This window comes from Chiloscyllium punctatum, chromosome 10, assembly GCF_047496795.1.
Source record: "Chiloscyllium punctatum isolate Juve2018m chromosome 10, sChiPun1.3, whole genome shotgun sequence".
In the NCBI taxonomy this organism is placed as follows: Eukaryota; Metazoa; Chordata; class Chondrichthyes; order Orectolobiformes; family Hemiscylliidae; genus Chiloscyllium; species Chiloscyllium punctatum.
In genome coordinates, this window is record NC_092748.1 from 35,219,383 (window position 1) to 35,243,253 (window position 23,871).

The window sequence follows — 23,871 nt, forward strand, 5'->3', positions numbered from 1 at the left end:
TTTCATTTATAACAACTGATCTGATAATTTCCAATTCCTTCAGCTCAATATTGGCCAAACAGAAGACCACTCTGTTTGGCCTTTCCCATACTAAACACATCGGTTTGCCACTTCAGACCAGGCCAAAGAAAGCTTTGATATATTGCACTATTAAAACTCAAATCTCTCACCATTCTTCCTCCAACCTTAATGTGATCTGCATTAAAACCAACCACTTCCAACTCTGAAATACTTTCCATCTTGGTCACTCTGCTTGCACTTAATATTGCTTCACTACAGTTCAATACTACTATTCCCTCTGGAGTGATTTTTTAACGAACATCTCTCACCAGCTTTCTTGCAAAGACTACAATTCATACAGAATGCTGTAGCCCACATTCCAAACTGTGCATTCGGCACCTCTACATTCACCCTGATCGTGTAAATAAACATAAGTTTCTCCTGTTGATATCCTCCCAAATCCAGCTGTCTCCTGCACCCTTATTCCAACTGACCTATTTCTCCCACATTTGGTGCACTCCTCATTTCCAAACATTTCTCTTTGATCATTGACTGCTGTATACTCAGACATTAGGCCATCAGCTTCCACAACAAGCTCCCTGAACACATCTGCTCTTTTCGTACTTTAAAATCCAATACTTTAAAAATATCCCCTACCAGGCAATGATGTCAATAATCCAACCTTTCCCAGTCATGCTGTTACACAAGTTGCTTCCAAACTATATGTGTTGATGACCCATTAGTTGAAATTATGAACAGTTGATATGTACAATACTAACAGGTAAATTAAATGCAATAAAATAAAAGAAATAAACCAAAGTGTTTGGAACAATTCAACAGTAACTCTGACAGTCAACTGACATTTCCATTCAAAAAACTAAATATTCCATTCTTAAAAACTGAGGATACGATAGTGGAGGGGTTGTTATGATAGGTTTGGATTTTCCACAAAGGTAGGATCAAGGTATTAACAAGGCAGGTTCCACGCAGATGGACCCGGGATGTGAAGTCGAATAAGTAAACGAGAGACTGAGGTTAAAATCACAGAATCCCTACAGCGTGGCAATAGTCCATTTAGCATATTGCATCCACACTGACCCTCCAAAGACCATCCCAACCAGATCCATCCCCTATCCTATCCCCTGTAACTTTGCATTTCCCATAGCTCATCAACCTCACCTGCACGTCCCTGGATTCTACGGGCAATTTAGCATGGCCAATCCACCTAACCTGCACATCTTTGGACTGTGGGAGGAAACCGGAGTACCTGGAGGAAACCCATGCTGACACGGGGAGATTGTGCAAACTCCACACAGACAGTCACCCGAGGCAGGAATCGAACCCGGTAAACCACCGTGCCCAACGATCACCAGGGCCACTCTCCATTTCCCAAGCCTGGTCACTTCTTGAGTGGATTTTAGCCTCCCCTGCAGCATCAGGAACTTCATACCAGTGGTGGGTGGAGAAGGGAAGAGATAATATTGTGTAGATTAAAATGGCAACAAGGGAAGAGCAACTTGGAAGAGGAAAAGGAGGATACATTAAATTACAAACAGCAAGCAAGTGAAAAATAATTTTATCTTGTTTACTCACCACTCTTCTTATAGAAGATCAGTTCAGTCTTGAACTCACGTTTCTCATCCAATGCGTTTTGGATCTGAATTTTCATGGCTTCGTTCGTTTCTACTCCATAGAGAAACTTACAAGCACAGCTCTTCTGCATGAGTTCAGCTCGGGCATAGCCAGTCAGCTCGCAGAATCCATCGGAGCAGTACACAATAGGATACACGTTCAATACCTGAGCATTTCCCAGAACAAAATTGCTGTCTGTTGAATTGAAAACAATATATTGATTGGACTACTTTGTCAAGTTGTCGCTCCCGCCAATAATGAAATAATGTCTAATGGAAAAAGGAAAACAACTCACATGAATATTAAATGCGAAGAATACCACAAAAAAAACTTAGAATGTGTTTGATTCTTAACTGCCCAGTATTGTAATAAATTGCTGTGAAAATGCATAAAATTAAAGCTAGGTGAATTTTTCAGCGTTGAACTAAACATTGGATATGGACATAGCAAAGGTACCCTCTACCCAGTTGACCATTACAAATTGCCTTCCCTAATCTCTGGGCATCCATGCCGAAAATGGGAGACCTGTCCCAAAGAATAATTAAGCATCAGTCTGACAGAGGTGTATCCACAGACCTATATATTTCAGACAATATCTAACGGTAATTCCTGTCTTCCACAGCAGTCAGGAGGAAATGACCTAGGAATCTGCAACATTGTCTCCAAATCCAGGAAGATCTCAGGGTATTAGGTCAAACTGAGGGAATAGCTGAGGAATGTGGGGGTGAGGCGCTCGGTATAAAAGGTAAGCATAAGTCAAGTACAGAGGAATGGAACGAGAATAGATTGGAAAACTTTGTAAATGCTGGAAAATCCTCCTGGTCGGAGAGAGAAGCTTGAGGCCCCGGTCTGATGCTGACCAAGACAACTCAGTTGGAGCTCCTCTGCTCCAGGGTGCAACTACTCCCTACCTGAAGACTGGAGTCAAGGGAGAGAGTTGTGACTGGACACCGGTGAAGAATTGAGCGTGTGGGCCAAATCCCAGAGCGACGCCAGCAGGACGAGGACAGTCTGAGTCACGGGATGGGTCCCGGAGCGGGGAGAAGAGTGAGCACACGCTGAGTCACAGGCCGTGTCCCGGAGTGGGTAAAGAGAGTTAGCACACGCTGAGTCACGGGCTGTGTCCCGGAGCGGGGAACAGAGCGAGCACATGCTGGGTCACGGGCCGTGTCCCGGAGCGGGGAGCAGAGCGAGCACACGCTGAGATGCGGGCCGGGTCTCGGAATGGGGAGGAGAGTGAGCACATGCTGAGTCGTGGGCTGGGTCCTGGAACAGGGAGCAGAGCGAGCACACACTGAGTCACGGGCCGGGTCTCGGAGCGGGGAGCAGAGCGAACACACGCTGAGTCACGGTCGGTGTCCCGGAGCGGGGAGCAGAGCGAACACACGCTGAGACGTGGACTGTGTCCTGGAGCGGGGAGCAGAGCGAGCACACGCTGAGTCACGGGCCGTGTCCCGGAGCAGGGAGCAGAGCGAACACACGCTGAGTCACGGTCGGTGTCCCGGAGCGGGGAGCAGAGCGAACACACACTGAGTCATGGTCGGTGTCCCGGAGCGGGGAGCTGAACAAGCAGACGCTGAGTTACGGTCCAGGTCCTGGAATGGGGAGCAGAGCGAGCAGACGCTGAGTCATGGGCCGGGTCTCGGAGCAGGGAGGAGAGTGAGCACACGCTGACTCACGGGCCAGGTCCCGGAACGGGGAGCAGAACGAGCACACGCTGAGTCACGGGCCGGGTCTCGGAGCAGGGAGGAGAGTGAGCACACGCTGACTCATGGGCCAGGTCCCGTAGTGGGGAGCAGAGTGAGCACACGCTGAGTTGCGGGCCAAGTCCCGGAGCGGGGAACAGAGCGAGCACACGTTGAGACACGGGCTGGGTCTCGGAACGGGGAGCAGAGCGAGTGTACGCTGAGTCAAGGGCCGGGTTCTGGAGCAGGGAGCAGAGTGAGCACACGCTGAGTCATGAGCCGGTTGCCGAAGCGGGGAGCAGGGAGAGAAAACGCTGAGTCGCGGGCCGGTACCAGAGCGGGGTATAGAGTGAGCACACGCTGAGTCACGGGCAGTGTCCCGCACCGGGGAGTAGAGCGAGCACATGCTGAGTCACAGACCGCGTCTCGGAACGGGGAGCAGAGCGACGATACACTGAGTAACGGGCCGTGTCCCGGACCGGGGAGCAGAGTGAGCACACGCTGACTCGTGGGCTGGGTCCCGGAGCGGGGAACAGAGCAAGCACATGCTGAGTCACGGGCCGTGTCCCGGAGCGGCGAGGAGAGTGAGCACACGCTGAGTCACGGGCTGGGTCCTGGAGCGGGGAACAGAGCGAGCACAGGCTGAGTCACGGGCCGTGTCCCGGAGCAGGGAGCAGGGCGAGCAAACGCTGAGTCGCGGGCCGGGTCCTGGAGCGGGGAGCAGAGCGAGCACACGCGGAGTAACGGGCCGGGTCCTGCAGCGGGGAGCAGCATGAGCACACGCTGAGTCACGGGCCGGGTCCTGGAGCGAGGAACAGAGCGAGCACACGCGAAGTAACGGGCCGGGTCTCGGAGCGGGGAGCAGAGTGAGCACATGCTGAGTCACGGGCCGGGTCTCGGAATGGGGAACAGAGCAAGCACATGCTGAGTCACGGGCCGGGTCTCGGAATGGGGAGGAGAGTGAGCACACGCTGAGTTGTGGGCTGGGTCCCGGAGCGGGGAACAGAGCAAGCACATGCTGAGTCACGGGCCGGGTCTCGGAATGGGGAGGAGAGTGAGCACACGCTGAGTCACGGGCCGTGTCCCGGAGCGGGGAACAGATCAAGCACATGCTGAGTCACGGGCTGGGTCTCGGAATGGGGAGGAGAGTGAGCACACGCTGAGTCACGGGCCGTGTCCCGGAGCGGGGAACAGAGCAAGCACATGCTGAGTCACGGGCCGGGTCTCGGAATGGGGAGGAGAGTGAGCACACGCTGAGTTGTGGGCTGGGTCCCGGAGCGGGGAACAGAGCAAGCACACGCGGAGTCACGGGCCGGTTCCCGGAGCGAGGAACAGAGCGAGCACACGCTGAGTCACGGGCCGGGTCCCGGAACGGGGAGCAGAGCGAGCACACACTGAGTCGTGGACTGTGTCCCAGAGCAGGGAGCAGAGTGAGCACACGCTGAGTCACGGGACGGGTCCCGAAATGGGGAGCAGAGCGAGCACACGCTGAGTCACGGGCCGTGTCCCGGAACGGGGAGCAGAGCGAGCACACACTGAGTCATGGGCCGTGTCCCGGAACGGGGAGCAGAGCGAGCACACACTGAGTCGTGGACTGTGTCCCAGAGCAGGGAGCAGAGTGAGCACACGCTGAGTCACGGGACGGGTCCCGAAATGGGGAGCAGAGCGAGCACACGCTGAGTCATGGGCCGTGTCCCGGAGCGGGGAGCAGAGCGAGCAAATGCTGAGTCACGGGCCGGACCTCGGATCGGGGAACAGAGCGAGCACATGCTGAGTCACGGGCCATGTCCCGGGGTGGGGAACAGAGCGAGCACACGCTGAGTCATGGGCCGTGTCCCAGAGCAGGGAGCAGAGTGAGCACATGCTGAGTCACGGGCCGTGTCCCAGAGCAGGGAGCAGAGCGAGCACACGCTGAGTCATGGGCTGGGTCCCAGAGCAGGGAGCAGAGTGAGCACATGCTGAGTCACGGGCCGTGTCCCAGAGCAGGGAGCAGAGCGAGCATACGCTGAGTCATGGGCTGGGTCCCAGAGCGAGCACACGCTGAGTCACGGGCCGTGTCCCAGAGCGAGGAGCAGAGCGAGCACACACTGAGTCGCGGGCCGTGTCCTGGAGTGGGGAACAGATCGTGCATGGACTGAGCCAGAACACTGGCAGAATGATCAGCCTGGTCCCAGAGCAGGGAGCAGAGAGAATCCTGTATGGGGCCAGCACGTGGATGCAGCATTGCCACGTGTTCTGAAGCCGAGCAAGCAATGACTCATGTTGCAAAAAGACTTGTATTCTATAGTCACGTTTCACTGTCATTCAGGACTTTTATTAAATTATTCCAATGCTTATGTGTTTTTTTTTAACTGTGTAATAACACTTAAAGTATCTGTACCTCGGTGCCCTCTACCTGAGATGGCACTGATAGGCAACATTACAAACGTTTCACTGCGCTCATTGAGAGCACGTGACCATAAAGGCTATTCTATTCCATTCAAACATGAGCAAGGAAACGTGTCAATTGTCATATCTCTTTCCCTCAGTCGACGAATAAAAGTTCCTACACATTGAAATCCACTCAGCATGTACTCTAGGTGAAAAGCTTTAATATTAATCACCAAACAGGTCTTAGTTTGGACCAGGCTAGGCAAGCGTCAGTTAATGAGAGAACCAGAGGAAAAAGTCATCGACCTTGTCCTAACTGATCTATCTTTACAGATGCATGTCTCTCTCCATAACAGTATGGGTTACAGTTACCCAGCACAGAGTCCTCAGGGAGAAAGAAAAATCCCATGCTCCGACTGACAATACCCTCCAGTATATTGTATAGCATGCCCGCTGTGTCAAGTGATTGAGACTGATCATTTAGGTCAAAAGAAAAGTCTCAAAGCTGGACATCTATCAGGCACTGTGGGCCATTATAGCAGCAAAACTTACTTCGCCACAGTCATTCACCACATAACCTGGCATACCCTTTAATCTACTTTGACCATCAAGCCAGGGAATCTACTCTGATTCAATGTAGAGCATAGAAATATAAGCCAAGGACAGCACCAATTGTGTTAAAGAGCAGAGGTGCCAACCTGGTGAAGCTACAATACACAACTACATGCACATGGTGCGATTGCTGCTATGTGATCCCACAATCAGTTAATCACATCAAAACACTGCAGTCCCATCAAATCCAGTTGTGAGGTGCCGTGCAAAGAAACAATGGAGGTGGTGGCTCCCTGAATATACCAACCCTAAATACTGGCAGACCTTGCGCATGGTTGAAGTTGACACCCCTCAGCCCACTTTGTGGCCCCATCATATGAAAGCAAGTCTTCAGCCAATTCTATTCACTTCACATGAAAGTTAGTAATGGCTGAGGGCACTAGATACAGAAAAGGCTACAGGCCTAACAACATCCCTGTTGGAGTACTGAAAACCATAGTACCCAAGCTTCGAGCTAACCTGTTCCTGAACCGCTATATCTCTGTCACCCACTCAACAAAAGGATGAGGTTTCCTAAGCAATCCTGTCCATGAAAAGCAAAACAAATTTAACCTGGCCACTTACTGCCCTGTCAGTCTCCTCTTGCTCATCGGCAAACTGATATAAGGTTTTATCGATAGTGCTGTGAAGTGGCATTTACTCATCAATGCTTGGTTTGGGATCTGTCAAGGCAATTGAGCTCCTGACCAGATTACAGTCTTTGTCTGAATATGGTCAATAGAGCTGAACTTCCCAGAGCGGAGGTGAATGAAACTGCCCTTAACACCAAGGCAGCATTTGATCAAGTGCAGCACCAAGGAATCCAATTAAAGCTTAAGTCAATGGGAATGAGAAGGAGAACTCTCCACTGGTTAGAGTCATATTTGGCACAAAAGAAAATGGTTGTGCTTGTTGAAGGGCAATCATCACAGGTCCAGGATGCCTCTGCAAAAGCTCCCCAGGATAGTGTCCTTGGTCTAACCATCTTTAGTTGTTTCATCAATTGCCTTTCTTTCAATATAAGATCAGAAGTGGGTACTTGCTGATGACTAGACTCATAGAGTCAAAGAGATGTACAGCATAGAAACAGACCCTTCGGTCCAACCCGTCCATGCCGACCAGATATCCCAACCCAATCTAGTCCCACCTGCCAGCACCCGGCCCATATCCCTCCAAACCCTTCCTATTCATATACCCATCCAGCTGCCTTTTAAATGTTGCAATTGCACCAACCTCCACCACTTCCTCTGGCAGCTCATTTCAGACACGTACCACCATCTGCATGAAAAGGTTGCCCCTTAGATCTCTTTTATATCTTTCCCCTCTCACCCTAAACCTATGCCCTCTAGTTCTGGACTCCCCGACCCCAGAGAAAAGACTTTGACTATTTACCCTATCCATGCCTCTCATAATTTTGTAAACCTCCATAAGGTCACCCCTCAGCCTCCGACACTCCAGGGAAAACAGTCCCAGCCTGTTCAGCCTCTCCCTGTAGCTCAGATCCTCCAACTCTGGCAACATCCTTGTAAATCTTTTCTGAATCCTTTCAAGTTTCACAACATCTTTCCAATAGGAAGGAAACCAGAATTGCATGCAATATTCCAACAGTGGCCTAACTAATGTCCTGTACAGCTGCAATATGACCTCCCAACTCCTGTACTCAATACTCTGACCAATAAAGGAAAGCATACCAAACGTCTTCATCACTATCCTATCTACCTGCAACGCCACTTTCAAGGAGCTATGAACCTGCACTCCAAGGTCTCTTTGTTCAGCAACACTCCCTAGGACTTTACCATTAAGTGTATAAGTCCTGCTAAGACTTGCTTTCCCAAAATGCAGCACCTCGCATTTATCTGAATTAAACTCCATCTGCCACTTCTTAGCCCATTGGCCCATCTTGTCCAGATCTTGTTGTAATCTGAGGTAACCCTCTTCGCTGACCACTACACCTCCAATTTTGGTGTCATCTGCAAACTTACTAACTGTACCTCTTATGCTCACATCCAAATCATTTATGTAAATGACAAAAAGTAGAGGGCCCAGCACCAATCCTTGTGGCACTCCACTACATAGTGTTCAGTTCCATTTGCAACTTCGCAGACACTTAAGCACCGTATAACTGAAAAGAAAATTGATATAAAATTCAGGCTTGGAGTACTACATGGAAATTAGCATTCATAACCAGAAATTATTGCAGGTATTGCATAGCCAGAAATGTAACTAGACCAGCCACATGAACACAGTGGATGACAGGAGGTCAGAAGTGGTCTACTCTGCAGGGACTAATTCATCTCCTGATTTCCCACAGTGTTTCTGCCATATGCAAGGCATTAAGTATCAGGAAGGAGGAAAGTTACATGGAAACTTTGTTCCAGGAGTCAATTATACTTCTTAGGCTAGTTACTTCAGACTTGACCTGCAGTCAAGCTGATTGGATTGAACTTTACTGGAAATCAACTAAGTGTCACTTTTGGCAAGTTTCACTGGAAAGTTTCTCCCTACAAGAAGCACTGAGTCTCCTCATCCTATCTTGCTAAACTTACCTCATTGCTTATGCACTATGGATCTATGGGGACATGCTCGTTATATTCTTCCACTTGCACTAAGTGCTGACACTGTATTTAAAATGCAGTTGTGCACTCAGCCAAGTGCTCACAGTCTGGAGCTGCTCTTCATGATTCCTGGCATTTGCTCCAGACAGTTCAGACAAAGGGAAGTTAGCACTCTGCTTTGCAGATAAGGACGTGGTTAACAGGAGGTGCAAAGGAAGGCAGCTCTTCTCCTCCAGGACTGGCAGAGGAATCCACGGCACCCTGCCAACGGGTCAATGCATTATTGACAGTCAGGAGAAACAGCCAACCATACTGCAAGCACATCAATGACATTCTCCCGTTTGCGAGGGTAAGTATCAATGCCCCCCTGCTCCCTCACACACCCCCCTCTCTGATTCTGCAGACACCTCCCATCAACGCTCAAGATCTATCACTCTCACAACAGCTTGCAGAACCTTCCCTACTCAATCCCCTCTTTTGTCTTATTGCAGGACATAATGGCCCAGCCTGGGATTGAGAGAGCTGGAATGGATGGTCAGGTGTGTGACATTCAGCTCCTTCTCCCCTATGAGGTAAGGATGCTGGCACTGGCCAATGAAGATGTGACCATTCATGTGCTCATGCCAAAGGTCCATATTGTGCCAACCAAGTAAGAAGCACCATCCATTTCCATGCTGCTGCCCCATTACCACCACCATAAATGTACTCTTAAAATGCTCCATCTCCTACCCCTTTTTCTAACTAGTTGGGAAATGGAATGTTTTGCTCTTGACATCAAGAAGCTCATCGCTGCCCACATCACACAATTTTCTTGCCAATGTCCATTTTGTTCAGTGTTTTGGAAGATTCTGCACATTGTGACTGCAGGTAAGGCAAGTATGGAGATCTACAGAAGAGCAATGGGGAAACCTCAGCCCCTACTATTGTCCAACAGTCTCAATATTCTTGCAGCTTCTGTGGAGAAAAAACAGGATTGCAAAGGGGATGATAAACCTATTTGCTTCACATATTATTCCTTTCTGTAGCTGTTGTACACTGATTTAGGTGATGCATGCAGCATAGACTTACGTTTGCTCATTATCATTATAGAGAGAACTTAGAAACCTTTGTACATGGCAATGAAAAGTACTGCTCCTACTGTTCTGTGCTAACTAATCTCCCACTGAAAAGATAATCATTAATCCATTCACTAAATCTCATTCAGTCTCTACATCACTTGCTTAAACAATTGTGTAAGTGATTTCAAATTGCCTTGAAAACTGTTTTAACAAATACAATGATGGTTTCAAATACAAGAAATTAAATCACGGTGGCTCAGTGGTTAGCACTGCTGCCTCACAGCACCAGGGACCTGCGTTCCAATCCAGCCTCGGGCAACTGTCTATGTGGAATTTGCACATTCTCCCAATGTCTATGTGGATTTTCTCTGGGTGCTCTGGTTTCTTCCCACAGTCCAAAGATCTTTGCACAGAGGGTGGTAGGGGCGTGGAATGCACTTCCTGCTAATGTAGTCAACTCAGCTATATTAGAGAGATTTAAACAATCCTTCGGTAAGTACATGGATGATGATGGGATACTGTAGGGGGATGAGCTGAGAATGGTTCAAGGGTTGGCACAACATCGAGGGCCGAAGGGCCTGTTCTGTGCTGTAGTGTTCTATGTTCTATGTTCTATATGAAGATTAGTTGGATTGGCTATGGGAAATGCAATGGTACAGGGATTGTGGAGGGATGGGAGGGGGGGAGGTGGGGTGTCATGCTCTTTGAAGAATTGGTATGGACTTGATAGGCCAAATGGCCTGCTTACACACTGTAGGGATCCTAATGATTCCATGAATGCTATGTGGGACAAGGCAAACAATGAATTTCACCCTACAATGTCAACAAAAATAAAGCACAAAGACACACTAGTTTATGACAAGTGAGCATGAACTAGTGTGGCAACATATCAAATAGCCTTATCAGCAGTAATATCGTATGTGAAATCCAATGAATAAAATCATTCACACTCTCAACACATTCCCTATATTGGGAAATGGATACATTGCTCAAGTCTGGCAGCATATATGACCAAAACCAAATATTTATTTAAAGGCCATAAACATAAAAGGATAATTGGTGCCACTAGAGAACACAATTTCTTTATGATGATAGTTTTAAAAATATAATCGCATTGGTGATAAAACGAAGACCTGTAGATACTGGAGGTACAAAGCAAATAAAACCAGAAATTCTGGTCATGAAAGGTGGTTCCAATGTTGATCATTTATTTCATCAAGATAATCATCTTGAACACCAATGATAACATTGTTAGCCTTGGCACTAACATAGGAGACCTCTACACCTCGAAGATTAATTGATTAAACTCATGAACAGAATGTAGAAGTTGTCTTACCATCACTAATCACAATGGGGTACGAAAAGTACCAAAAGAGGTTTTGCTTTTGTAATCCTTTTAATCATGTAGGGATTAAATGTGGACAGTCTTAGCTTCATGTGTATATAAAATGGTAGCTATAAACAAATGTCAAAGACTGATCCCCACCTGTAGCTAGAAATTGGTGTATAGCCTTTCCATACTTCCCAAGTGCTCTTTCCACCCCAGACTGGGTTTCTGAATTATGGCCACCCATGCAGTTAAAATTCCCCTTCAGCTTTAAATCCGGTCTAATGTGTCTGCAAATGGGCCCAGATGGGTTAAGTGAATGAGAAAAAAATTGGCAGATACAGTGTGTGGGAAATGTGGGATTATCCACTTTGGCAGGAAGAATAGAAAAGGGCATTTAAATGGGGAGAGTGACTGCAGTTTGCCATGGCAGAAAAGGTCTGCAAGGTGGATGGAATGTGTACATTTGGAAGTCTGATTTCAGCTGTTCAGAACATTAGTGACACCATACCTAGAGACTCTGTCTGATATGGTCACCTACTTAAGGAAAGACAGACATCCACTGGGAGCAGCTCAGAGAAACTTCACTCAGATGATTCCTGTGTTGAGAAGTTTGACTTCTGGAGGAATGATTGAGCAGGTTGGGCCTCTACTTTAAAAGGGTTTAAGAGGCGATAATATTAAAATATAAAAGAATCTGAAAGGAGCTTGACAGGGTAGTTTCTGGGAATCTTGATCTAAGGGACACAGTTTAAAATTAAAGGGATCTATCATTTACAAGAAAGCCTGTTGTAAGGTGAATTCTCAACACACCTCATCATGATGTAAGATCCATCTGACAGATTTGCTGCACAATCCTCTTTTCAGATTGATATATAAAGGGCCTGCTTGCTGCTGGGTGGGAGAGGAAAATGATTTGGTAGTTTAATGAGAGCAGGTTCTTGTCTAAAACAGGACATACTTTATTCCATGATAGCCAATCATTATTCAAGCCTCATGGAGTACCAGTGCAGTGACATTACCTCTATGCCACTACCCACCACTTTGGAGCAAATGATTACTCAAAAGGGCAAGAAGCTGGTAAATTAGACCAGTATTAGGCATTACCCTTACCATTACCCTTACGGTCTGAAACAACTCATTCAAGAATTTAGAATATCTCTCAGTCACCTCAATAATGTTTGCCTCTGGTTCATTCCACAGGGGGGGATTGTTAAATAAAAGAACAAGTCACCACAGATCTATCAGACCATAGACTGCATTCTCATTAGAAAGCAACAACTGTTGATGGTTTAATCTGAGGGTCACCACACTTCAGGAAAAAGGAGCGGTTGAGAAGGAGTGTCCTTTATGGTAACCTCAGATGGTTCAGGAATTGAACTTGTTGACGTCACTTGGCATTAGTAGTCAGTCATCTAGCTAACACTTGTCAAATAAAAGACAAAGGAAAGACAAATCTAGAGCATTCCACTGCATTCTCCTATTCACTGATGACATTTTCCTTTAAGCAAACACTAAATGAACAGAGGTGAGTAGGGACAAGATTAAAAATTTATTTCAATGAATGCATCCAATTAACAGCCATGTACTCTATTGCACACTGGGGTATCTCACTAAGATAAAAATAGGGTTTGTTTTATCTTTAATTGATAGAGTATTAACTATTTAAGAGAAACCCGCATTAAACAAAGCACCAGCTCTGGGGTGTCTGAAGTTTCCTTTGCTCAAGTAAAGATGGGTTGTATAAGAACAGTGAACACGCTCACTCACAATACAATTAGCCCACTCAACTGATTCTATGTGGATGACCTTTCTTTTTTGTGCATAGTGACTTTTTAGATGTTTGAGGCTTCTAATGAAGGTTAGTTCAAAAGCTGTGTAACCACCTGAAAAGAGACAGTAGTGGTATTTTGTAAGTAGGAGTGACTGGAGTAGGATTCCTCCACTAACATACAGGGAGTGTGTGTATAGGACTTTATCTCTACTTTTCTTCCTCAAACTGCAGGATTCATCTCTTCTTAAACCAATATCAAACTTTAACAATTTATCATGAGATTTAGGCATTCAAGGCCAGCATTTATTGTCCATCATACATTATCCTTGAGAAAGTGATAGTGAGCCACCTTTTTGAACCACAAGAGTCCATGTGGTGTAGGTACACCTGCACTGGGAGGGAGGGAATTCCCAGGATATTGACCCGACAGCAATAAAGGAATGGTAATTCCAAGTCAAGATGGTGTAACTTGCAGAGGAACTTGTAGATACTGTTTTTTTTTCATGCAGAGTCAATGGTGAAGAGAATGACCATCAAGTGAATTATTCTGTCTCTGAAGCATTGCTGGAGCAGAACTCATAGCAGAGGATATTCTATTGTTCTCTGGATTGGGCCTTGCATATGATGGAAAGGCTTTGAGAAATCAGAAGGTGAGCTCCTATAGAATTCCCAGCCCTTGTTCTGTTGTTGAGGCCAATTTATTTTTCTGGGATAATCCTGTGAAGTTTCTGGTCAATAGTAATCTCCTGAATGGTAATGGTTTTTATTCAACAACAGCAATGCCATTAGATGGAAGTGGTTGATTCATTCTTGTTGGAAGTGGTCATTGTCCAGCATTTATGTGACACAAATGTTATGTGCCACTTATGATCCTAAATGTACTTTGCCCCCCAGGTTCTGCTACATGCGCATATGTGCTGCTTCATTATCTGAGGAGCTGGGAATGACACAGGCCATTGTTCAATCACTGAAATTCCTACCAGTAACCCTGGGATGAAAGGAGGATCATTGAAGAAGCTGCTGAAAATGATTGGGCCTGGGACACTGCCCTGAAGAACTCCTGTAGCAATATATTGGGGTTGAGAGATTGCCTTAAAGAAAACAAACTTCAACTAATATTTCTTTATGCTAGTTTTTTTTCTTCAACCAATGGAGAATATTCACCTGACTTCCAATTAGATCAAGTTTACTGGCACAGTCAAATGCTGTCTCGAAGCCAAGGGCAGTTGTATTCGCCTGACCTTTTGAGTTCAGCTCTCTTGTCTATGTTTTGACAAAAGCAGTAATGAGACCTGGAGTCAAGGCACTTGTGGAACCCAAGATGAGCATCAGTGAGCAGATTTCAGTGAAGTGCCAAGTGATAGCATTGCTGACAACACTTCCCATTGCTTTGCTGATGATTGCGAGTAAACTGATGGGGTGGTAATTGGCCAGATTGGATCTGTCCTGCTTTTTCTGGACAATACCTGCTTGGAAGTTTTTTTTCAACATTGTGGGATAGATAGTAGTATTGTAGCTCAATTGGAACAGCTTGGCTAGGGATGGGCTAGTTCAAATGCATAAGTAAGTCTTCAGCATGATAGCTGTAATGTTTTCAAGGTTCATGACCTTTCCTCTATCCATCTCTTGATAGTAAGGACTAAATCAATTTGACTGAAGACTGGCTTTACTTGTAGCCATTCTCTTGACAATTCACCTTTGTTTTTCTCTCTTAGGATAGCACCTACTGTCAGCACTTTCTTGCTTGTTTTGGAGTAGCGTTTGTGTGGTAATCCCTCAGAACAAGGACGATGCTTGCCCATAGCAGGAACTCACAGCTAGAGTGTGTTAATGTCGAGAGGCAGTTGAAAGTGTTTACATCTATCTCTGACTCCTCCTTTCCTCAACATGTTTCTTTTACTGGACACCAATACCCAATACAAACCCACCAACTCTGTCAGTTACCTGGCTTATACAACCTCCTACCTTGCTTTGAGGACTCCATTTCATTCTCGCAGTTTCTTAGTCTCCATTACATATGTTCTGATCATGCCACCTCTCCAAGGGGGGCCTCAGAAATATACATAATTTTCCTCAACTGAGGATTCCCACCACTGTGGTTGAGAGGGCCCTTAGCCGTGTCCAATCCATTTCCCACACTTCTGTTTTCACTTGTTCTCTTCCCTCCCACTACAATGATTGGCTCCCTTCTGGTCTACATTTAGCATCCAACAGCCATCTCATCCAAATAATCATTAGCTGCCATTTTTATCACCTCTGACAGGATGCCACCACCCTAGTTGTATATTCCTCCTCCCTTGTCAGCATTCTGCGAAGGAATGTTCCCCCCAGACACCTCCAGACGGCATTGCACCTTCTCTTCCAAATGCAGAAAGTGCAACACTTGCCAATCCACCTCCTCGCTCCTCACTATCCAAATTGTCCAAGATGGCGGCAGAATAGAATCCTCCTGTTGGAGCTCCTCTGCTCACCAGTTCCTTTTCTTTTCTTTTTTTCTCCTCTCTATTACTTTTTTCTTCTGCCCCCCAGTTTTTGAGTGCCTGGCCCTACATTGAGAGTGGAATTGAGGGAGACGGATTGTGGCTGGAGTCCGGTTGAGAAAAGAGCGAGTGGGCTGAGTCCCATGGTGGCGGAGCAAGCATGGGCTGATTCCCAGATCGGTGGAGCAGGACAGAGCCAGAGCCAGAGTGGTGGCTTAGCAAGTTCTGGATGGATTTCGGCATATGGAGGCATAGTGGCCTCGTGTTCTGGGGTTGGCGGGTACAGACTCATGTTGGAGAGGGACTGGAACTCAAGTATTTATAGTTTTTCCATTTTCATTCTGGACTTTTCAAACTCTGTTCCCATGCTAACCTATGTTTTTTCTACGCTGCAACAACATTTAGAGTACCTATACCTAGATAGTCTGTACCTAAGATGGCACTGAGAGGCAACATTACAAACTTTTCACTGCATTCATTTGAGTGCACATGATAATTAAGGATATTTTATTCTATTCTATTTATCCAACTCCCAGACAAACCATCCAGGTGAAGCAGCAATTTACTTCACTCAATCTAGTCTACTGCATTTACTGCTCACAATGTGATCTCCCCTGCACTGGGGAGGTGAAACATAGACTGGGTGACCGCTTTGAGAAACACCTACATCTGGATATAAAAATCACCTTGAGCTTCCAGTTGCCTCCGACTCCAATGCATCACCATGTTCCCAGGCCAATATTCTGGTCCTGGGCCTGCTGCAGTACTCCTGCAAATGTCAATGCAATTGGGGGGGGAGTAACACATCATCTTCTGCCGAGACACCTCCAGCCTTCAGGACTCAACATGGTTAATAACTTCAAAATGTGAACACCTTTCTCCATGTTCATTATTCACCACCACAACATTAGGTCTGTTTTGGATGGGTTGCTCCCAGCACAGCCATCCCATTTGCAACTGTTCATGTTTTTTGTTTGCACTCTTCTCGGCATTTATCTCCATCAGCAACTTCTTTGTTCGCTTCTCCTTATTTTCTCCCTCTCTCTCTCGCACTGTCTCCACGTACTCTAATCACTCCTTCCCAACCCTAGCCCTGTCAACAGCACAAATACCACCCCTACTTGAGCTGCTTTCAGTACTGAAGAAGGGTCATTGGGCTCAAAACGTTAACTCTGATGCTAGATTTCTCCAGTGATTTCTGTTTTTGTTTCAGATTTCCAAATCTATATTTCTTTGTTTTGCTTATTTTGGCTCAAAATCATGTGGATATCACTTGAAGGGGAAATCTACTGTAAGCAGATGATCTGGCAGCCCTTTCCAATGAAACAATAAAAAGAAAATGTGCTTTAATTTTTTTTACATATTTAAGAGCTGTAAGCCAGTGCAGTTGATTAATATGTTTTATGATGGTTTTCATAAAAGGTATGCATCTTCACTGAATATTAATTCAGCCCCTGTGAATGACCTAGAGTTTAAATTACTGAAAATGACTAGTAAAAAATATATCAAGACACTTATTAATTGCATTGGTGTATGGTATTCAGTTTGAATGAATGTTAAAAAGTTATATTCAAAAGCTTATGTGTGTCTATTAGATCCAGCTTAATTCTAAATGCCAACTTGAAGGACTGGAAATTAATGCAAGTAACAGAAAATTACAGAAATCATTAGTTCATCTTGGGGGTATGGCCAGTTTTATGGATGGGGCAGGTCTCTATGAGAATGTTCATTAAAGTAGTGGAAAAGTTCATGGAATTGTGATTCATGTTAATTCTAAGTTTGAAATTCCACAATATTTTGGACAGTTTTGTAACCATGAAGCAGTTTGTACAGGTAGTTCTTCTATGGCGTGATGGTGGAGTGCTCATGCAACCCCAAGTTATTAAAAAACTCACTTTAGAAACAGCACTAAGTGTTGGCAATGTAACCATGTTACAGCAAACACACATTTTAAGGGTTTGTGCTATGGAAACACTATCCCCAATTCGACAATTGCATTATAATGAATTCCCGATAACGAAATGCACATTATAGCAGAATATATTTCTGTATATTTCTTTTAAAAAAACATGTGAAGAGAAAGTGGGTGAATTTCAAGAGGTTTTTACTAACAGAAGTGAATGCACCAAATAGTATTATAGAAGTACCTTGGTCATCATTAAAGGCAGCTCAGAGAACAGTAGAAACTACCCAACCCCGTTCCAGCCACTCACACCCTTCAGCACTCCAGTGGAAATGTTGGCTAGTGAAACAGGTTAATTCAGAAACTGGATCAGTTAGGACTACAGGATGAGCGGGATATCTCGTAAGGACCATTAAAAATACTAACAGGACCAGACAGAGTAAACGCAGAAAAGCTGTTTCCAATGACCAAGATTCAGTCTGAGGATTTGGTGCAGGTCATTTCTTGAGGAGAAATTTCTTCATCCAGAGAGTGAAGAAATAAAGAACAGGTGGAATTCTCTGCCATAGAAAGTTGGTTGAGGTCAAAATATTGCATGTTTTCAAGAAGGAGATAGATATAGTTCTTAGGTCTAAAGGGATGAATAGGTCTGGGAAAAAGCAAGAACAGAGTAATGAATTGGGTGATCATACTGAATGGTGGAGCTGGCTCGAAGGACTGAATAGTTTCTTTTTGTTCGTATTTTCTATGTTTCCTGGATGCAAACTATTAATTGATGCTTTAAGATACAAATAACAATTCACTTGAAGAAAACTAATTAGTTTTAAAATGCATTTTAAAATTTTTTTTAATACTAATTTTACAGATTAGAAATTTCATTCACCAAAGGAAAGATTTTTAAAAGCATCTTGAATGAGTGAATTGGTGTGCATATTTGAGTGTAAATATTTCCAATACTAGATAGGGCATCTCCTTAACTAATATCAGTATAAACGTGAATGATCTGGTCATGATATTATTGCAGTTTGTGTAGTTTGCTGTATGTAAATTGGATATGGTGTTTCTAACTTCTAATGCCCACGTTTTTTAAAAAAATAGCTCATCGGCTAGAAGATCATTTGTTGATGAAATATGTCCATGAAGGCTGGTATCCTGTCACTAAGTCACTCTTTATTTACATATATATAGTACATGACACTGACCCAGCTAGCTCAGAGCTCGCTGCTGGAGTGAAGAGAATCTCTGACATTCCTGTTTATTCCTATCAGCCAGGACTTGATTAACAGCCCTAATCAGGGAACTCATACTCTGAGGTCCACCTGGCTGACCTCATTAAAATCACTACAGTTGTTGCCCTGAGCTAATTAAAGACAGTATATAAATATGTGGAGGTGCTGGTGTTGGACTGGGATGGACAAAGTTAAAAATCACACAATACCAGGTTATAGTCTAACACTAGCACTAGCTTTCTGAGTGCTGCTCCTTCATCACATACCTGATGAGGGAGCAGCACTCTGAAATCTAGTGTTTCCAAATAAACCTGTTGGACTATAACCTGGTGTTGTGTGATTTCTAACTAAGTATATAAATATGTCCATTTTTCTCACCAATATGCCTACACAGTGATCTACAATATTAAGTGCTGACATTAAAATATGACTCAAAACTGTGACACAGAATGTAAGGTTTATAGACTGGAAAAGTGTGTTTTGTACATGTTTTCTATTGCACTATAAATAGTTTAAGTTTGATTACTTACAGCATAGTACCTTGTTATTGCTTCTTTGTATCACTTTATCAAGTCAATCTGAACAGTAGCTTTATATTGTACACAATATGTCTAATGATGTGGTATGCTTCCACTAATTGAGGAAAAGGAGGAGGAAGATATTCTATGTATATCTCAATGAGCAGTTTACAGTGATTTGGAGTTATTTGTAAGACAAATACTGTGCTGAAGCAAAACAGAGAGACTAAAGGCGTAGAATGCAGCTCATTGGAAACTCAATGAATTATTCTCTGCACAAGTAAACCTACAGGAAATAAATATCTGAAACAAAGCACAAATCTTCAATGGATTTGTCTTTTGTTTATTAAGTATAAAATGTACAATTTTTCTGCAATCATTATTTAAGTGAAAGGACTCAACTTTAACAAATGAAACAAATAACTGAATGATGCTGCCAACAAAACACTGAACACTGCTGAAAGTCTGCTCATTTTGCTATCTGGGATCTGGTCACGGACTGGCAAATATATATTAAGCAGATTCCTGGTAGACAAAAAGTCTGACAGTTGTTGAATTTACAGATTTTATTTTACTGGAAGAATTAAATCCAATTGAGAAAGTAATTGATGGGTAATCCATTTGTTTTACTTAAAGATTAAATATGAGGAGACAATAAATGTTATTGGAGACTTTTATTAGTACCAAAGTTCAGATAAAACTTGGTCAACAGAATATAATTTTTCTTAAATCTCCTTCAGAATTCATTAAAGGCAATGGGGGAGTAGGGTTGGGGAAACAGATGAGACCAAAATCTGGGCTCAGAGGTCACAATCTGCAATTAACATTTTCCTTTCGATGAAGGCAGCATGGAAACTTAGTGTTAACTGCTGATCCAAATAACATGCTGTTGAGAAACGACAGTCCTCAAATTTTTTGGGTGGGGCTGATTCACATGAAGCCATTTAAAACCAACTGGCATTACTGAAAGTCAGTCTGCATTTCAAAAGGGTGGGTGAGTTCTGACTAGAGCAGGTGCTAGCAGTGCTGGGAAAGACTTTCATGGGATGTGGGCATTGCTGGTCAAGCCAGAAATGAATCCCCGTCTCCAATTGCCCTTGAGAGGGTGGTTGGAAGTGCCATTACAGTCCAGAAGGAAGTCAACTGCACCATTAGGAAGGAGGTTTCAATATTTTGGCCCAACAGATATCAAGAAAATGATACACTGTGTCTTGATGGAAGGGATGGACAGAGAGAGACTGTTACCCACAGGCAGCCAGGATGCACTCCAGTAGGATACTGAGAGAGCAATGCCAGATAGTCAATGCCAGAAATGCTGACAACCTGGGTGTGGTACTGCTAGAAGTTTAGTGACTATGTATGAATGATCAAGTTCAGTGAATGCATTTTAAAATCACCATTAGTTTCAGACAGTTGTCAATTCAGGACCTCACTTCAGTCACCTACACTAATATTATATATACATATACTTTTTTGTAATATATATATATTTATACACACACATATATGTAGGTGTTATGTGTGTATATATAATGCATTTACATAATGAAACGGTGTTCAGGCCAAATATTTTCTGTCAGAGGGTTGCAAATCTTTGGATCTGTCTTTCTGAAAAGGTAGTGAATGAAGAGTCTTTAGATATTTTCAAGGCATGGGTGGTTAGTTTGTTGTGAAGCAGAGGGTGAAAGTTTACCAGGAGTAGGTACATACGTATGTCGGTGAATTTGAGGTTCCAGTCAGATCAGCTGTGATTTTATTGAAAGGTAGAGCAAGTTCGAAGGGCAAAGTGACCTTCTCCTGTTCCTACCTTCTACGTTTCCCTGATGTGAAATATTTCTCAACTTTTTTTTAATACAAGTGGCCTCTCTTACTCCTTGCTCATATGTTTGTAAATCTGATGTAACGCTGCTCAAAGCCCAGCCGGAAGGCTGATGTAATACATAATGCATAGTGGAGTGGAGTACAACAAAATACATGGCTAGAAATTAGACACTTGCCTGAAACAGATGGACAGGGAGCAGTGAGTTTGATCCAAGCCAATGGAAGGCTCAATGCCAAATTAGTGGCAGGTCATGTCTGCATTTAACTGACAAGCTCTGGACACCATTTGGGTACTGATTGTTGTGTAGATTGCTGCTTTGGAGAGCACCAACTCAGGCTAGCTGTGAAGTCAGCAGTAGCTCTGTAACAGTTCCATGGATGATGGGGGCTTTTGTTAAATGTGAATTGGAAGTATTGGGGATGAGAACAGACCAACTGCAGTAATGAGGAGGAGTGATTCAAATATAGAACTGAGAACAGTGCAGGAACAAACCGTTTGGCCTACCATGTCGGTGCTGACCATGATGGCATTCTACACTAATCCCATCTGGATGCACCCAGTCCATATCCCTCTATTCCCTGCCTTTCACGTGTCTGTCAAAATGCCCCTAAAAGTTGCTCATGTCTCTGCTTCTATCACCTCCCTGGCACCTACCACTTTAAAAAACTTTCTACGCACATATCCTTTAAACTTGGCCCCTCTCACCTTAAACCAATGATTCCTTGTATTTGACATTTCTATCCTGGGAAAAGACTCTGACTATCCACCCTATCCACACCTTACTATTTTATACACTTGTATTAGGAAGCCTCTCAGCCTCTAACACACTAGCAAAAATAATCCAGCCCTTTGTCCAACTTCTCCTTTTAGCTAATACACTCCAATCCACGCTACATCCTGATATACCTCTTCTACATCCTCTCCAAAGCCTCTACATCCTTCCTAATTTGGTGATCAGAACTGTGTACAATATTCCAAATGTGGCCTAACTAAAGTTTTATACATCTGCAAAAAGACTTGCCAATGTTTATACTCAATTCCCCCAACCGAAAATTATACTCAAACTCCCAACTGATGAAGGCAAACATGCCATACACCTTCTTTACCTCCTTGTACACTTGTGTTGCCACTTTCAGGGTGCTATGGGCTTGCACTCCAAGATCTCTTTGTAAATCAATGCTGCTAAGTTTCCTGCCTTTAATGATATACTTTCCTCTTGTGTTTGACCTCCCAATGTTACACTTGACCAGATGATACCCCATCTGCCATTTTTAAACCCAACTTTCCAAACAATAACCTTCCTCACTGTACACCAACTTTAGTGTCATCTGCCAACTTACTAATCAGACCACCGACATTTTCATCTAAGTCATTTATACATATTACAAACAAACAAACAGAGAACACAGCACTGATCCTTGTGGAACACCACTGGTCACAGACCTCCACAAATACCCTTTGTCTCCTATGACCAATTTGCCAACTTACCATTGATCACATGTGACTTAATCTTCTGGACTAGCCCACCATGAGGTACCTTGTCAAATACATTCCTATTCAGAGTTATTTACGGTGAAACATATGGCACATTCAATTTTTACGAATTTGGCATTGGGATCTTGAAACAGGTGTCATCGTATAGGTTATTGTCAACAACAGGAATAACCCCTGTTTTGGGTGGACGCCCCAGTGCTGGTGATTTGCTGGCTACCAATTTGCCAACCTGTGCATTTCCAGAAGCAATTTTCCAAAAGGAACCAACTGCCCAACAATTGATCCTCCTAACTCTGATTTCATGCCCTCAAAATTGAACCTGCCACTTTTCTCCATCAAAGTTTTCAGTTAACGAACTCAACTTCAATCACCTTAAGATATTTGTTTCAAACAGAATCCTTTGGAGTTAACGGCTCACTTTAAAACAAATTGTCATTGCAGTATAGTTTCAAAGCTAAATTTCAATGGAATTTTTTTTTAAATTGGCAGTAATCAATATTCATGTTTCTGGGCAGGGAACAAATGTTTAATCTCTCACTTAGTTATGGATCCAAAGTATCTTGCATGTACCATCCTAAATTATGAAAGCCTGTTGTGAGAAACAGTGCAGCAAAATAATCGCCTAAATTCCAGATATTGAAAATGACCACAAAAGTGCCAATGAGTCTTTCTCTAAAACATTTTCTTAGTTTATCTACTAGTAAAACAGTGAGTTATTTCCACTACATAGAAGTGAATTTCACATATTTGAAATTTACTGTACTGAAACACAGTTTGCAGAAGGGTTGTGGACAAATATGATTCCCTTCTTTAAACATCACAACCTAAGTCCGTACTTTCCTTCAACAGATAAAGTGTACAATAGATCTGTTATACACACACTTTATGTATACTAAAAGAAGTATGTTGTTAAACTAGAAAGGGTACAGAAAATATTTAGAAGGATTTTGCCAGGCCTTCAGGATTTGAGTTATATGGAGAGGCTGGATAGGCTGGGACTTTCTCCCCTGGAGTGTTGGAGGCTGATGGGTGACCTTATAGAGCCTTGTAAAATCATGAGTGTAGATAAGGTGAATAGCTAGGGTCTTTTTCCAAGGATAGAGGAGTCCAAAACTAGAAAGCATAGGTTTAAGGTAGAAGCCATGACGTGGAGATGCTAATGTTAAACTAGGCTGGATAAAACCAGAGGTCACACGACATTAGGTTACAGTCCAACCTGATGTCAGACTCCTGATGAAGGAGCAGCACTCAAAAAGCTTATGATTTTAAATAAACCTGTTGGACGATAATCTGATGTCATGTGACTTCTGACTAGGTTTAAGGTGAGAGGAGCAAGATTTAAAAGGGATCTGAGGGGCAACTTTTTCATACAGAGGGTGGTGCGTAAAAGGAACATGCAGCAAGAGAAAGTGGTAGTGGTGGGTACAATTCCA

The 23,871-nt window shown here is 44.0% G+C and overlaps 1 protein-coding gene across 1 annotated transcript in view; it reads right to left on the reverse strand.

Moving 5' to 3' along the window:
• Positions 1 to 23,871, reverse strand: part of kcnh3 (potassium voltage-gated channel, subfamily H (eag-related), member 3) — a 688,912-nt gene that overhangs the window by 481,820 nt on the left and 183,221 nt on the right. Inside the window, exon 2 of the mRNA XM_072578888.1 lies at positions 1,594 to 1,827. Within this exon, the coding sequence (XP_072434989.1) occupies positions 1,594 to 1,827 (234 nt within the window). The remainder of the gene's footprint in view (positions 1 to 1,593; positions 1,828 to 23,871) is intronic.